This window comes from Giraffa tippelskirchi, chromosome 3, assembly GCF_054371585.1.
Source record: "Giraffa tippelskirchi isolate mGirTip1 chromosome 3, T2T-mGirTip1v1.2.pri, whole genome shotgun sequence".
NCBI classification, from domain to species: Eukaryota; Metazoa; Chordata; class Mammalia; order Artiodactyla; family Giraffidae; genus Giraffa; species Giraffa tippelskirchi.
In genome coordinates, this window is record NC_137277.1 from 1,283,961 (window position 1) to 1,300,647 (window position 16,687).

General features: G+C 48.8%; 1 protein-coding gene across 13 annotated transcripts in view; it reads left to right on the top strand.

The window, feature by feature from the left end:
- The window catches only part of CEP112 (centrosomal protein 112), a 307,677-nt gene extending 291,251 nt beyond the window's left edge, over window positions 1-16,426 (top strand). For all 13 annotated transcript variants that reach the window (XM_081580786.1, XM_081580780.1, XM_081580784.1 and 10 more), the window contains 3 exons: window positions 11,873-11,974; window positions 15,161-15,225; window positions 16,245-16,426. In XM_081580786.1, the coding sequence (XP_081436912.1) occupies window positions 11,873-11,974; window positions 15,161-15,225; window positions 16,245-16,248 (171 nt within the window). In that variant the 3' untranslated portion in view covers window positions 16,249-16,426. The remainder of the gene's footprint in view (window positions 1-11,872; window positions 11,975-15,160; window positions 15,226-16,244) is intronic.
- Window positions 16,427-16,687: the final 261 nt, after the last annotated feature.

A 16,687-nucleotide genomic window follows, 5' to 3' on the forward strand; every position in this document is an offset into this window, starting at 1 on the left:
ATCTGCTCAGCTTTTCAACCTCTGACCGGCCAACATAGAATTGGCAAAGGCCCCTGTTCAAATGTCCCCAAAGCCAGACTCCGCAGATCTCTGCATTTCTCTCATCTCTGGGTTGGCCCCATAAGCCTTCCCTGCCCTCCTGGTTCCCTGATAGCTTGAAGCAGACTTGGTAGAGAGTCATTACTAGAGGTAGAAATCCACCACGGAGCTCCCATGACTTATGATGAGGTTGCATCCTGATGAACCCATCGAAGTTGACAATACTATAAGCTGAAAATTCATCTAATATACCAAACCCACTTCTGTTAGCCTACAGTCGGGTGAAATCATCTAACACAAAGCCTAGTTTATAATAGTGTTGAATATCTCATGCAATTTATTGAGTACTGCCCTGAAAGTGAAATTCTTTCAGAATGGTTTGTCGGGACACAAAGGTTATAAGAATGTTGGCTGTTTACCCTCGTGATCACATGACTGACCCGGAGCCGCTGCCCAGCATTGCAACAGGCTTGTTTCACTAGCCCTGGAAAAGATCAAAATCCAAAGTATGATTTCCACTGAATGTGTATCACCTTCACACCACTGTAAAATCAGAAAATTGTAAGTCGTTGCATCATCAGTCAGGGACCATCTGTATTTACATTTCTGTGAATTACTTGATCACATTATTGCTAATCTCTTCTATTGACTTGATTTTCTAATTTGATCTATAGAAATTCATTTTCTTATGAACTCTATTAATGATTTGTTAAATATGTTGCAAGTGCTTTCTCCTAGTTGCTTATCTTTAATCTCCTTATACAATATTTTAATTTTTAAGAACATTATCTTCTATTTTTTTCCTTTATGATTTCTAAGCTTGCTTAGGAAGGTCCTCCCTCCTCCAGGATTATATTCTCCTTTATTTTCTTCCATTACTACTGAGAGGTTTTTTTATGCATTTTAACTCTTTAGTCCACCTCAAATTTATTGTCATATACCATATGTATAAAGATTATAATAGAATGTTCCCCCAAGGAGAGGTCCATTCTCTCACCTGTGGACTTTGTGAATATATACATCACATGGCAGAAGAGAGTCTGCCGAGGTAGCTGAAGTTAAGAATCGGTGGCCCTGAAGCAGGGATGGTATCTCAGATCACGCAGGCAGTGAGCTCAGTCTAAGCACATGGCTACATCAAGGGCAGAGACCCCCTCTGGCTGGAGGCAGAAGACAGTGACGGAGGAGGGGCCAGAGAGCCTCAGAGAGGTGCAGGGCCCGAGGGAGGGCCCAGGTGGCAGCCAGCAGGGCCGGGGCATCGCTCTGCAGGGAACTGAACTCTGTCCACGACCTGAAAGAGCACCTACAGGTGAGAGTCTGGCCCCCACCTTCTGCTTCCCGAGACTGTCCGGGAACTGGGAGGTGGTGGGCTTGTGTTGTTTCAAGCTGCTGTGTTTGCGGCCGTTTGTTGCAGCAACCCTAGAACTAGTACAGGGATCTTAATTTATTTCCAAAAATATACCCAGTTATTGGAACCATTTATGGACCGAGATATTCTTCCCCTATTTACTGGAAATGCTGCTTTGTCGACAATCAGATTTTCCATTTGTACGTGAATCTGCTTGGGGCTTTGTATTCTTTCCTGACCATCAGCTTCCTGTGCCAAGATGAGTCACAGGGTATGGTGCTTGGAGGCATGGACTCCAGAGCCCCAGGGCCCGGGTTCAAATCCCAGCTCTGCCACTTCCACGGCCAACAAGTCAGCTTACGTTTTTTGCCTAGGTTTCCCCGTCTTGAAAATGGGTTAATAATTCCACCCACCTCATGAAATTGTTGAGAAGATTGTCAGTTACTACATGTAATCCCCTCACAAGGACACTGGTGCATAGCAGCTTGTGTTATCTGTAGGGAAAGTCTTCTCTCATTGTTTTTTAGGATTGTCCTGCTTATTCTTAAGCATTATTACTTTCGCATGAGTCTTAGGCTACCTTCCGTGTTTTGAAATCTCACTGAGCGTTTGGTTAGAATCACTCTTACTGCACTTCACCAGTCAGTCTTGGAGGAATTAAGGCCTTTGCACCTGTTTGCATTTCATTAGGTCTCCTTCTGTATCTTCAGTACAATTGGAATGTTTTCTTTTATGGACAGTGTACATTTCTTATTAGATTTACTCCCAAATATATCATGGCATGTTTTGCCTTTTGCATATTTTCCCTTTATGTTTTCTAAACAGTTGTCCCTGTTGTTCAGAGACATAGTGATACTTGTTTGTATATATCCACCCCAACCAGAGAAATTTATTATTCATTGTTTCGTTCTTTTTTATGGCTGAGTAATAGTCCATTGTGTGTGCGTACATCTGTATCCATCCTCTGTCGGTGGACACTTAGGTTGCTTCCGTGTCTTGGCTCCTGTAAATAGTGCCGCTGTGAACATTGGGGTGTGTGTGTCTTTTCCAAGTATGGTTTTCCCTGGATATATGCCCAGGAGGGGGGTTCAGGGTCATATGGTAGCTCTATTTTCAGTTTTCTGAGGAGCCTCCACTCTCTTCTCCACAGTAGCTGCACGAGTTTACATTCCCACCCACCGTGTCAGGCTCCCTGTCTGGTTCCTAAGAGTTTCTGCTTTCTGCCGCACAGAATCTGTGGGGTTTAGACCCACACCGTCAATGTAATTCCCTGTGTGCATACTTGTCCTTCCCACTAGACTGAGCTGCCCACAAGGGCAGAGGCTGTAATGTGGTAGGATATACACATACACATACACGTACACATGTCGTGGGTCCGTGACACGCGGGGAGCCTCTCCCACGTGTGACACAGCAGCATCACTCCCCTGGGTCCCGCACGCGCTGGCGGGCACCCAGGAGGAGCCCCCACACCTGTCCTCGGCCGAGCGCCAGCCCGTCCTCCGTGGACCAGCAGTGCTGGACCGCCGGGAGGGAAACGAGGGACAGTTCAGCAAAACCAGAGCGGAAGAAGCCCCGCGGTCCCTTCCGGGGAGGCGGGGCCGTGGGTCTGACTGGGGGTGTTGGAGGCACTTGATTCCTCGTCATCCTCTGAAACCCCAGGAATGCAGCAGGCCCCCAAAGCTACATGCAGTCGGGCGGTTTTAGGGTTTTCTTTGCCTTGGTGGTTATGAATTATATGGACTCTGAATGCTTAACTACAAACTGAGGATTTTCCAGGTTGGGGATTGGAGTTATGAGAAGAAAACTGCTGAAATACAAGTCACTGGGGTAACAAGGGCCCCAGGGTGTGGGTAGGAGTTTCCAGACCTAGAGTTGAGCTTGCTGTGTGTGTTGGACACTCCACACACCTGGACGCCCCGACTGGTCAAGAGCAAGGCCCAATGTGAGAATTGTTTACAAATCAAAAATAAAATTTCCTAAACGGGCACATCACCAACTTTTATTTTCTTGAAATGCAGTGACACCCCTAAGTGTCCCAGGTGCAGGGCCCGTCTGAAGGGCAGGGAGCTGCTGGGCAGACCTTCCCAGGCAGAGGGAGACCCTGGAGACCCCGGCTGCGTGGCCTCTGACATGCCTCCATCTTCGAGGTTCTGTGGGTTTATCCTCAGGGTTCAGATATCAGAGCTCATCTTCATCCCCTTTCCATGTTGCTGGACGTGTGAAATTTAACACAGACCTGAAATATCAATGACCTCAGATATGCAGATGACACCACCCTTATGGCAGAAAGCAAAGAGGAACTAAAGAGGCTCTTGATGAAAGTGAAAGAGGAGAGTGAAAAAGCTGGATTAAAACTCAGCATTCAAAAAACTAAGATCATGGCATCCAGTCTCATCACTTCATGGCAAACAGATGGGGAAACAATGACAGACTTTATTTTCTTGGGCTCCAAAATCACTGCAGATGGTGACTGCAGCCATGAAATTAAAAGATGCTTACTCCTTAGAATAAAAGATATGACCAACATAGACAGCATATTGCAAAGCAGAGACATGACTCTGCCAACAAAGGTCCATCTAGAAAGTTCAGTTCAGTTCAGTCACTCAATTGTGTCCGACTCTTTGCAACCCCATGAACCACAGCACACCAGGCCTCCCTGTCCATCACCAACTCCCAGAGTCCACCCAAACCCATGTCCATCGAGTTGGTGATGCCATCCAACCATCTCATCCTCTGTCGTCCCCTTCTCCTCCTGCCCTCAATCTTTCCCAGCATCAGGGTCTTTTCCAGTGAGTCAGCTCTTTGCATCAGGTGGCCAAAGTACTGGAGTTTCAGCTTCAACATCAGTCCTTCCAATGAACACCCAGGACTGATCTCCTTTAGGATGGACTCGTTGGATCTCCTTGCAGTCCAAGGGGCTCTCAAGAGTCTTCTCCAAGACCACAGTTCAAAAGCATCAATTCTTCAGCACTCAGCTTTCTTTATAGTCCAACTCTCACATCCATACATGACCACAGGAAAAACCATAGCCTTGACTAGACGGACCTTTATTGGCGAAGTAATGTCTCTGCTTTTTAATATGCTGTCTAGGTTGGTCATAACTTTCCTTCCAAGGAGTAAGCGTCTTTTAATTTCATGGCTGCAGTCACCATCTGCAGTGTTGGAGCCCAGGAAAATAAAGTCAGCCACTGTTTCCACTGTTTCCCCATCTATTTGCCATGAAGTGATGGGACCAGGTGCCATGATCTTAGTTTTCTGACTGTTGAGCTTTAAGCCAACTTTTTCACTCTCCTCTTTCACTTTCATCAAGAGGCTCTTTAGTTCCTCTTCACTCTCTGCCATAAAGGTGGTGTCATCTGCATATCTGAGGTTATTGATATTTCTCCCAGAAATCTTGATTCCAGATTGTGCTTCCTCTAGCCCAGCATTTCTCATGATGTACTCTACATATAAGTTAAATAAGTAGGGTGATAATATACAGCCTTGACGTACTCCTTTTCCTATTTGAAACCAGTCTGTTGTCCCATATCCAGTTCTAACTGTTGCTTCCTGACCTGCATACAGATTTCTCAAGAGGCAGGTCAGGTGGTCTGGTATTCCCATCTCCTTAAGAGTATTCCACAGTTTATTGTGATCCACACAGTCAAAGGCTTTGGCATAGTCAATAAAGCAGAAATAGATGTTTTTCTGGAACTCTCTTGCTTTTTTGATGATCCAGCGGATGTTGGCAATTTGATCTCTGGTTCCTCTGCCTTTTCTAAAACCAGCTTGAACATCTGAAAGTTCACGGTTCTGGCTTGGAGAATTTTAAGCATTACTTGACTAGCATGTGAGATGAGTGCGGTAGTTTGAGCATTCTTTGGCATTGCCTTTCTTTGGGATTGGAATGAAAACTGACCTTTTCCAGTCCTGTGACCACTGCTGAGTTTTCCAAATTTGCTGGCATATTGAGTGCGGCGCTTTCACAGCATCATCTTTCAGGATTTAGCTATGGTTTTTCCAGTAGTCATGTATGGATGTGAGAGTTAGACCATAATGAAGGCTGAATGCCAAAGAATTGATGCTTTTGAACTGTGGTGTTGGAGAAGACTCTCGAGAGTCCCTTGAACAGCAAGGAGATCAAGCTAGTCAATCCTAAAGGAAATCAGTCCTGAATATTCATTGGAAGGACTGATGCTGAAGCTGAAACTCCAATACTTTGGCCACCTGATTTGAAGAACCTACTCATTGGAAAAGACCGTGATGCAGGGAAAGATTGAGGGCAGGAAGAGATGGGGATAACAGAGGTTGAGATGGTTGGATGGCATCACCAACTCAATGGACATGAGTTTGAGCAAGCTCCAGGAGTTGGTGATGGACAGGGAAGCCTGGGGTGCTGCAGTCTATGGGATTGCAAAGAGTTGGACACGACTGAGTAACTGAACTGAACTGTTCCTAGAATTAATTACCACCCAAATCCCCAGTGATTTTAGTCACAGTTTTAGTCAATCCTGTAACAGATACCAACTCAGAAAATACTGCTTTATTCCCCCACCTATTGCCCTGAAACTGTGGCCACTCTGCAATTCCCTGGGCGTTTTCCCAAGCTTATTCAACCATTTGCCTCCTGGACTTCTGGGCTTCAGTTCTGTCAGGTCGGATTTAAATCATGGTTAAGACTCGGTGGGCCTATCTTTGTCCTCCATTTAAGAAGTATTATAGAGGTCATGACACCGGTACAAAGAAGTGGCTCCAGCATCTCGATCCTAGAGGCAGCGCTGGGCGTGGGCTCCCCCCGAGGCTCAGCCCCGCACGCCCCAGGTCCCCGGAACCAGCCGAGTGCTCGGCTCCTCCGCTTGCCCTGGGTGCATCCGGGGCCAGCGGTGCAAGACCAGATGGGAAGTGTTTCCCAGCCTCTCCTCTGAGTCCATGTGACATTTCCCTCAGACCAGGTGCTTAAAGAATACCCTGAGGATCCAAAGAGAAGGAATTACTGGTGGTGCTTCGTTCACATGAAGTGTGCGATCAGGGGAGAAAAGTGCAGAGGAACGGGAGCGCCTGGGGTCGGCCTCTGCATCGCTTGCTCGGGAGCGCTCAGGAGTGAGTGTGCTTCTCTTCATCGGTTGAAGTTCCCGGTGTTCGTTACTAGTGCTTTAGAGTGAAAACAGAGGCGACCGTTGGAATTTCTCCCGTGAAGCCGGTTGGTTGTTTTGGGGAGATCGGGCAAGGCTCGCTGCGAGGGGCCCCGTCCTTCAGTCGCTGCTCTCCGCCAGTTGGTACCTTGCTCGCGGCAGCAAGAGCCACAGAGAGTGCTCAGCCCTGCACTGGAGGTCCGTGAACCAGGGGCATTTTCTGTGCCCGGCTCCGCCAGGCGGGCCCCCGGCAGGCCGCTGGCCGACCACCAGCAGGTGGGCTGCTGGGCGCGTCGGTCTCTCGTCGGATGAAGTCGTGTGGGCAAGGCCCCAACGGTGCCCACAGAAGCCAGGAGCGGAGAAGGGCCCCGAGGTGAAGCGGGAATCTGCAGCTGACCCCATCAAGGCTGGGTGTGTGTGTCTGTGTTATTGCTGTTGTTTACTCTCTGCAGCCTCTGGGTGAAGAAAGCAGGCTGCAAGGGGTGCCCGGAGCTGGAGTCTGGCCCAGAGGACCCAGTGTAATGAGTGCGTCCAGTCTGGTTGAGTCAGCAAGAGAGATGGGGGAGCACTCCCCCTTACTGGGAGCAGGGACACTAGTGGGCAAGGAGGCTGGCGACGGGGGCAGCTCGCTCAGGCTGAGCCACCTGGGCCGTCAGCCGGCACTGCGCTGTGACCCGGCATCCTCGTCCCCGGCTGGACGACTGGGCCAGCTCGTCCTCAGGCTCAGAGTCAAGGCCCTGGTAGTTTTCACGTAATCCATTGGAAATAGCTGCTTGAAACTCACACTGGTTTAAACAATGAGAATGTTTTGTTCCGTGTAACTGAGACGCAGCGCTGGCTTCAAGGGAGGCCTAATCCAATTACTCAAGTTATATGACCAAAGGCCAGTGGCTCGCACCCCATTTTGAGGCTGTTTCCTTATCGTTGGCTCCGTTCTCGGTGAGTTCTCTTCTCGTGGTTGTGGGATGACCGCGAGCAGCTCCAGGCCTGCATTTCCAGGTCCGAACCACAGAAGGAGGAAGCGCCTGTCCCAGCAGCTCCTGTGTCACGGCCCGTGCTCCATCCTGGCCGGACCTCCAACAGTGGGCAGGGCCAGACCGCCCGAACGGGGTTAGTGAAGCCACCCCGCCCAGGTCCCGAGGCCCGAAGATGGGGCCGAGCACGGGAGAAAAACCCAGCCGCTTCCACATGCTGGGCCTCGGCCCCCAGGTCCCTCCCGTCCTTACCTATTGTCCCAGCAGCGGGTGAGGGCCCAGCTTGCCAGTGAGCCAGAGGGCCAGGGGCCAGGGGCCAGGGGCCAGCAGAGCGGGCGTGGAAAAGCCTGTGATGTGGTAACAGAAGTCACTGAAATCGAGGCGGTATTATGGAAAGACTTTCTCAAAGTTGGGGGCGGGGAAAGCATTGGCATAATGCAGGGTAAAGTAGTATCTTTATTCCAAAATCTCAGACTTGTTGCTGCCAAAGTGAAAGTCACTCAGTTGTGTCCAACTGTTTGCGACCCCATGTTCTATACAGTCCATGGAATTCTCCAGGCCAGAAGACTGGAGTGGGTAGCCTTTCCCTTCTCCAGGGGATCTTCCCAACCCAGGAGTCAAACTGGGGTCTCCTGCATTGCAGGCGGATTCTTTACCAACTGAGCTATCAGGGGAGCCCAAGGTCAGTGTTAAATGCATGTGCAAGATACAGGGTGGGGAGGGGACCACCCGGGGGTCTCAGTCACCACTCAGGCTGCCCAGAGAGATGCTCCTGTAGCGGCCGCCAATGGTCACAAATAAAGCAAGCACACCCCTCAGGATTCCATCCAAGGAAGAAAACACCCTTGCTGTTTGTCTTCACATAGAGATAAGATAGCTAAAATTTTTACCATAGTATGTTTTACCTTAAGGACCAATAAACAGGCAGAAGGACCATGGGAGTCATTGTTAGTCATATTACCAGCACACAATGTTTAGGGTCTTTATTTCTAATTTTAGAGAGTGATGTTTTTCCATCACTAAAGTCAAGAGAAAAACTGTGCCACGGAGGACGGAGCAGCCCGCCGCCCCCAGCAACGGTAGAGGGCTTTCTTCTTTGTCTTTTTTACTCTCCACAGTGAGTTCTTCTCAGACGTCATCTGAATATGTTTCTAGGTCTCAGTACATTTTTAATATGAACAAAATCTTCCTGCTCTTGATTTGACCTTTGTTGGCTTGATGTGTTTTAAAGAAGATGTGGGCAACAGTTTTATGAAGGATGCGCAGGGACATTCGTGGAAAAGCACATTGGCAAGCATAATGATGAGGAAGACGAGGGCGCCGCTCTTCTGCTTGACCAGCACACCCCTCCTCTCCCTGCGCTGTTTTAGGGTCGTGTGGGTTTTGTCCGAGTCAGGAGCAGCACACTCAAGGCTTTTAAAGAGAATTTAACCAGATTGTTTCTAAACAGAAATTCTACCCTCACGTCTGTCCAAATGGACCAAGCCAAGGTACTGATTTATCCAATCTGTAAAAATAGAAACTGCAGCCCTTTTTCTTTTGGCCACACCATAAGGCAATTCAGGACCTTGGTTCCCCTACCAGGGGTCAGACCCTCAGCAGTGAAAGCGCAGATTCCAAACCCCTGGACCACCAGGGAAGTCGCCTCTCTTAAAAGCCTGAAGGTGGACTGCCCTCTGGCCCATGTCCTGTCTCACCTGGCACAGGTGTGGTGCTGGTCACAGGAGCCCAGTTGTGTGTCTTTGGGTATGTTCTGCTTCCTGTGGACTCCAGCCCATGTGAAGAGGTTGGCAAAGATGCCTTTTGCTGTTTTGCAGTCACTCAGTTGTCTCTGACTCTTTCAGACCCCATGGACTGTAGCCCACCAGGCTTCTTTGTCCATGGGTTTTCCCAGGCAAGAATATTGGAGTGGGTTGCCATGCTCTCCTTGAGCCGAGATGAAATGATAGGTTTGGTCAAAGGGTGCTGCAGAAGCAACAGTGAACCACAGCTGCCCTGCTCACTCCCCCTACCTCAACATTCAGAAAATTGCTAGTCCCGTTCAGAAATGAAATTTTCACTTTTTTTAACAAAAAGGAGTTAGCATAAGATCCTTGCTAGATTGAGAAAGAATATAAGCAAAAATCAAATTAAAACATACACCAAATGGGAAATTACCCAAGAAGCAGGGAAAAGGTTCAGACAAATTACGGTTCTTTGAAACGGTTCTTCATAATGCCAGAGCATTTAAAGAACACACTGATATGCCTCTGTCTTTCTGAGAGATAGAAATTGGACAGGAGCATTTTTATACCCAGCCAAGCTGTCTTTCACGTGGACAGGCTGTGTGCAGACACTGCAAACAAACAGGGAAAGAGAAAATAGAGCAAACACGAGTCATTTTTGAAAGCAGCCACTTGGGGCTTCCCTCGTGGCTCAGTGGTAAAGAATCCGCCTGCCAACACAGGGAGAGGAGACACAGGTTCAATCCCTGGTCTGGGAAGATCCCACAAACCACAGAGTGGCTAAGCCCGTGGGTCACAACTACACCAGAGCCCGAGAGCCTCAACTGCTGAGCACGTGTGCTGAGAGCCCCTGCTCGGCAACAAGAAGCCCACACACCACAGCTAGAGGGGAGCCCCTGCTTCACACAACCAGGGACAGCCCTCGCGGCAGAGAAGACCTGCACAGGCAAAAACCAGGGACAGCCCTCGCGGCGGAGGTGACCCGCACAGGCAAAAATAAATACGTAAAATTGTTTTTTAATAAAAAAGAGTAGTAGCTCAAAATTTCAGAGCCAGCATTGAATGATAGAAAAAAATAGTCAATATATAATAGCCCGTGAGGCCTTGCTAAGGTTGCCCCTAAGGTCTGATTTACAAGTCATGTGTTTTTCTTGGTGTTAGCCTTTCATTTAAGTCAGTTGACAGATGTTACTATTGGACTTAAGTCCAAGAAGATAAATGGGAAGAATCAAACATTTCATCAGTGGGGAAGATTATTTTCATCCTTTTTCTTTTCCCTTTGGGTATAAATCACAAGATTATAACATACCTCAAATATACTTTGCCAAAAATTTAAAAAAATACATTCAAGAACACTTGCCATGGGACTTCAGTAGGTAGTAAAATCAACTATTAGAGCACATTTCTTCCTTAATTTAGTCTAGTATAAAAGAATTTTGGAATTAAAGGGTAATAATTTTAACATGCTCAATAAGTCCATTGACTTGTCTAACTGAACTCAGTCGCACATATTTTCATAGTCTGGTACCTGTTTCCAGGTGTGTCCGATGAATCATCTGTGGGGTACACTGCAGTTCAGCTTTAATATTCAGTTAAGTCCCCACAACACATGCAACAAATTTTCAAATTCCATAGCATCTTACGTTAGGAGAAAGAAAAATAAAGAAACAGCTGGAGAAAGACAGCAGGACGGACACACTCACACCCAAACACACCTCTTCACAGCAAGACAGACACACTCACACTCACACACACCTCTTCACAGCAAGACGACACAGTCACACTCACACACACCTCTTCAGAGCAAGACGACACAGTCACACTCACACACACCTCTTCAGAGCAAGACGGACACACTCACACTCACACACACCTCTTCACAGCAAGACGGACACACTCACACTCAGACTCAAACACACTTCTTCACAGCAGGATGGACACACTCACGCTCACACTCAGACTCAAACACACCTCTTCATCCTACTCAGACACATTCTTTCAGACTTTCTTCCACCTTCGGCACCTGTTTATAGCTTGACGAGCCAACATCTTCTCCTTGACAAGCCCAGTGGCCACCCGTTAGCAGACCAAGACCTGGCTGTATTCTGGAGGCAGAGGGAAACGCGTGAATCAGACACACTCATGACGACGAGGCTGCTCTGGTCTGCGTGTTCGGGGACACCCGGAGACACAGCTGTGCAGGTTTTCCTTCGCTCTTATCTGCATCATCACATGATGATACCAAGCACCCAGGCACCTAGACAGTGGAGGAGAGTGTCTGAGCCACCTGACCGCATGCTGTGAGTCGTCCTCACACACAACTCAGCGTTACCACCACCCACTCCCTGAACAAGAAGAGGATGTAGGATTAGCATCATGCGTGTGTTGTGGAGCAGAGGACAAGTGTTTTCCTTACTCGGTGCTGAAAACTGTGCTAACAAGGATTTTAGGGACACAAAATGCTGTTACAGGGACTGCCTCTCCCAGAGTGTCAAGGACAGACTGAGTACCTTTTCAGTTTGTGACTGCATTTCCCCATATCACATACCAGTTGTCTGGCTTCTGACCTCGTGTAACAAATGTAGCTTTGTAATGAATGGATATTTTTCTGAGATTTCTTAAATTCAAACCAATCACTTCTGTGGTTTAAAAAAATTGCTTTTTTTCACTCTAGATAACTTACATACGACAAGAATATGAAACAAAATTTAAAGGGTTGATGCCGGCATCTCTAAGACAAGAACTTGAAGACACCATCTCCTCCCTAAAGTCACAGGTAATTACCAGAAGTAAGGAATGTCCTGAGGGCTCAGGGGACATGCATATTTTAATTAATAAGCTTATTTCTGAACTGGTGCCAGAAATCAGTGTGGTGTCATGGAATAACCTGGTACCCAGGATGAAGTGTTTTGTGTTTTGGGGAGGTTTTAGAATTTTTCTGACCATTTTAAGAACTCTCTGCTTGATAAGATTTTCTTGAAAGCATCCTTGAAATTGAAAAGTTCAGTTATGTTACTTTTATTTACAGTCCACATTCCAATACAGACTCACCCTTTTATTCTTGGTACCAGGCCTGAAATGCCATCACTTAGCATGTTGCTAACTGCTTATGATGTGAGCGTGTGGAGAAGTAAAAAACATGGCTAAGTTAGAAGTGTTTTTATTCTGATGTATTTTATATGATTATTAGAGATAACAAGATGCATTTTAAAATCAAAGCAGGGTAATGACGTGGTAGTCAAACAATTTGGTTAAAGATTTCTGCTGAAACGTGTAATTCTTGGTAGTTTATTAAAAATAAAATTGACTTCAGTTTTGATACTAAAACTTCCTGGGCTTCCCTGGTGGCTCAGAGGTAAAGAACCCACCTGCCAGTGCAGGAGACTCAGGTTCGATCCCTGGGTTGGGAAAATCCCCTGGCGGAGAAAACGGTAACCCACTCCAGCATTCTTACCTGGAGAATCTCATGGACAGAGGAGCCTGGCGGGCTGCAGTCTACAGGCTCGCAAAGACTCGAACGTGACTTAGTGGCTGAGTATGAGTGCGAAAAACTTCCTACATAAGTTTTCTCTAAAACACATTTTATAAATTGCTGTATATATTTTATAGATACATAATTTTATAGATTTTAGATGGGTACTTTTTAAAAAATCAAATGTTTTAACTCAGTATGAGAAAGAGTTCACATATTCCCATTTCTAAAACACTTAGAAACTTAAAACATACTTTTTTTTTTCCTGGAGAAGCTCTACAAGAGTAAAATTTCTCTGCTTTCTGTGCCAAGAACAGTGCCTGCCACAGAGAAGGCACCCAATACATATAGTTACAAAGAAAACCGATAACCCAGTTTAATGACACTCACGTTGTCTGTTTACATGTGCGAGGCGGATGCGTGGGGTGCATGACAGCTGTGCCTTTTCTGTTCCCTCGGTAAAAGCCTCTTACCTGAAAAGGAGAAGCCCATTACATCCATCCTTGTGCTATGGTTAGCTCCCACTTCTGGAGCTAAGGATTCTGGCCGTCAGGCCTACCGACAAAAGCAAGCATGGCAGGAGAGTGTCAGCCTAGAAGGGGTTGCGGCACACTCAGTCTCTCAGCCGTGTCTGACTCTGCGGCCGCAGGGACTGTGGCCCTCCAGGCTCCTCTGCCCATGATCCCAGGCAAGACTACTGGAGTGGGTTGCCCTGCCCTCCTCCAGGGGATCTTTCCCACCCAGGGATCAAACCCGCATCTCCTGCATCTCCTGCATTGCAGGCGGGTTCTTTACTCCTGAGCCACCTGGGAAGCTCTTAGAGAGGGTTACGTCATCTTTATTTACATGAAAAACTCTCCTTCAGGAGCAGTTCTTCCTTAACTGTGTAGGAGCCCTTCCTTGAGGCCAGCTGTGTAGGACCTAGCACCTTCAGAGGAGTTGTTGTTTTAGAAAGACAGAAATCTGATATCCACCTGCAGGGCTTCTGGTATCATTCATATCATTCACTATAACAGAAGCGCTTCAGCTCCTAAAACTGGACGTTGACCCAGAAGGCAAGGGCTGTCAGCTGCACACGGGCCCCGAGTCAGCAGCTGCATAGCAGAATCCCAGGCCGGGCAGGGGGAAGATTCGGTTTGAAAGCACAGGTGCCTATGTTTCTGAAAATTGTTGGAATTCCGATTGCAAAGCAAGGTGGGGGCAGAGAGGTGGACGTTCTGTGGACCTTATGAATTATCCCGGGGCGCTGGCGCGACGGGTAGACTTGAGACCAGGGTGCGGCGTGCACCCCTTGAGACGAGCCCCGCACGCTGCTCCTGCAGGCAGGCCTTCTGCTTTGCCAGCTGGCCTCTCGGGCATAACTGTGGCTCAGGAGCCACCGTCGCCATGGTTTCCGTTCAGACCAGAGGTGAGAGCACACAGTTCCGAAGTGATCGGATGCCACCGACTCTGATTGCGTCAAGCGACAGTATCAGCCATCAGAAAACCACTCCTGAGTGGTTGTGTAAAGTGCCTTTGAGTTTCCACCAGACAGAGGTGTCTTTCATCGTGCAGCACGGGGCCCCAGAGCCAAAGCTTTGCGCTTCGGGACCCTTCGGCCGCGCCCTGCAGGCCTGAGGGGCAGCTCAGGTCCCCGCACCCCTCGCCTTGGCTCCACTGGTGGGCTGTCAGGGCAGGGGCCATGGGCAGTACCAGCCCAGAGCTCAGTACTAGGCACCTGCCCCAGAATCAGTCGCTTCATGACATCTCATGACCTTGGCAAGTTGCTGTCGTTCACCCTGGTTCACAGGTGAGCGTCAGGAGCAAAAAGAACTTTCTACAGCTGTGGGAGCCACGCCAGGAACTGAGCCCAAGGTGGCCTGATCCAAGCACGGTGCACAGCAGAGCACCGCCTCTGCAGCCCTGGGGGCGGCGATTTGCTTCCTGCTCACTCGTTCCCTCTGTCAGCAGCTGGGGATGCCAGCCACATCTCTGCCCTGAAAAGGAGGCGGGGGTACACAGATGCTCAAATGCCACCCGCCCCGCACAGAAGGGCTCTCGCCCAGGCAGCTGGATAAGTGCTAACAGAGCAGGAAAGGACAGAGGCAGGGCCGCTGACCGGCTCGCGGGCAGAGGCAACGAGGTGGGCAGGAGCCGAGACCCTGAGCCCGGTAGTGGGCCGTGGGCGGAAGGCCGAGCATCCCATGGAGAGGCGGCCGGTGGCCTGTGTCAAGGCCAGCGATCGGGAGGACGTGGGGTGGAAGGTGATGATGGAGGAGGCAGAGACGAAGCCGCCAGGACGGCCGGCCCCCTCGTCTCTGCAGTGCGGGCTGTGAACTCGCCTCTGTAGCCTCTGATGGCATTCGGGGGAAAGGGGGGTAGGGATGTGGTCAAACGTGGAGCCACAGCATCAGATTCACAGGGGCCTGCGTTTCATCCCGGGGCCATCGACCCTTCTGTGTCACCGAGGAAACCGCCTGCGCCTCCTCTTACCCAGGGCCTCTTTTCCAGGTTAACTTCCTGCAGAAGAGGGCGTCTGTCCTACAGGACGAGCTGACCGCCTACCAAAGCAGAAGGTACGGCCGCCCGCGGGTCTCCTGACCGGTTTGCGCGTTTCACCTGGGGGTCTCCTGCCCAGGAGCTAGAGGCTTCATTAAAAGGCACAAACTTATCAGTGTTAGAAAAAGACTAATTTTTAGTAAAGAGCCTGTACTGGAGAAGTACCCCCCTCCAACGTCATCTTTGTGCTTCCTCAGCACCGCCCGAACGAGGGTCAGCAGCACCTGACGGCCCAGGCTGCCGGCAGGGTCAGGACAGGATGTGCTCTGCAAGCCGGGCTTAAGGAGCAGGTCTCCCTCCTGAGACTGTGGGCTGACGCGGTCCTGGTCGCCCACCGCTTCAGGGCCCACTCCCCTGCGCTCAGCGTGGACGCAGGAGCTCCTGGCCCCAGAGATAAAGGCTCAGTGACGTCACCACGCTGGCCAGGACCCCAGTGTCCCCAGGGCCCCCGTCTCAGGGACATAGGAGACCGTTCTGGTCAAAGGTTCTCAAGACGTCGCTGACCTGGGTCGCATTTACCTGCCCCAACGGCCTTCCTCCTGTTCAGTGAAAAGCTGAGCCGTTTGTCTGGCATTGAATTAAAAGTAAAAACTTCGCAGGCGCTGCCATACGTGACTCAGGTCAACAACAGCGACCTGGTGTGCCGCACAGGGGACTACGTTCAGTATCTCATAACAGCCTCTAAGGGAAAAGGATCGGAAAAGAGCATATATATACACACACACAAATCAGTGTATATATATATATATACACACACACAAATCAGTGTGCTATACAGCTGAAACTAACACAGTATTGTAAATCAACTAGACTGCAATCGTTTTTAAAAAAGTAAAAACTTCGTGACTCGTTCACTTTTCAAAAGCTTCTGTTCCTTGGTAGAAAGAGGACTTGATCCCTTCTGGGTGTCGATGATGACGTTTTGACATCAAGCAGCCCTCCTACCCCACACCCAGCTCCTCCGGAATTAGAACATGTGTGACTTCGGACAGGCCAGGACGCCGAGAAAGCCGTAACTCTGGGTTCTGCCTTTCAGGTGACCACGTGGAGACCCCCCGGGTCACCCCGGAGAGAGCGGTGGATCCAGCCGTCCCAGCCACACTGTGGATTTCTTCCAGCAGGTTTGAAGATTCAGATATTGTTAAGTAGACTGTGAGACCAGTGGCATTTTTTGATACTTAAATGTAATTAAGATCATAAAGACGTCCATCACTCATACATCAATGGCTGGTTTTGTGTGTCTGCCTATTTTTTTTTTAACATTCCTTTATTTCCACTTTCCATATTTGTGAGCATTTGAGTGTGTCCTGAGAATTGCTGGTTTAGGGGAAAGAAATGATTCGTCGCAATGCCTCGTGGATGCCTTTGCATAGAATTTTACCAGTTGCCACTGCTCCAAATCACGTTTGTAGCATCATATTAATATTTTTAACATGTTTGCATTATCTTCATGTTCATATATTATTAAAATATTATTTT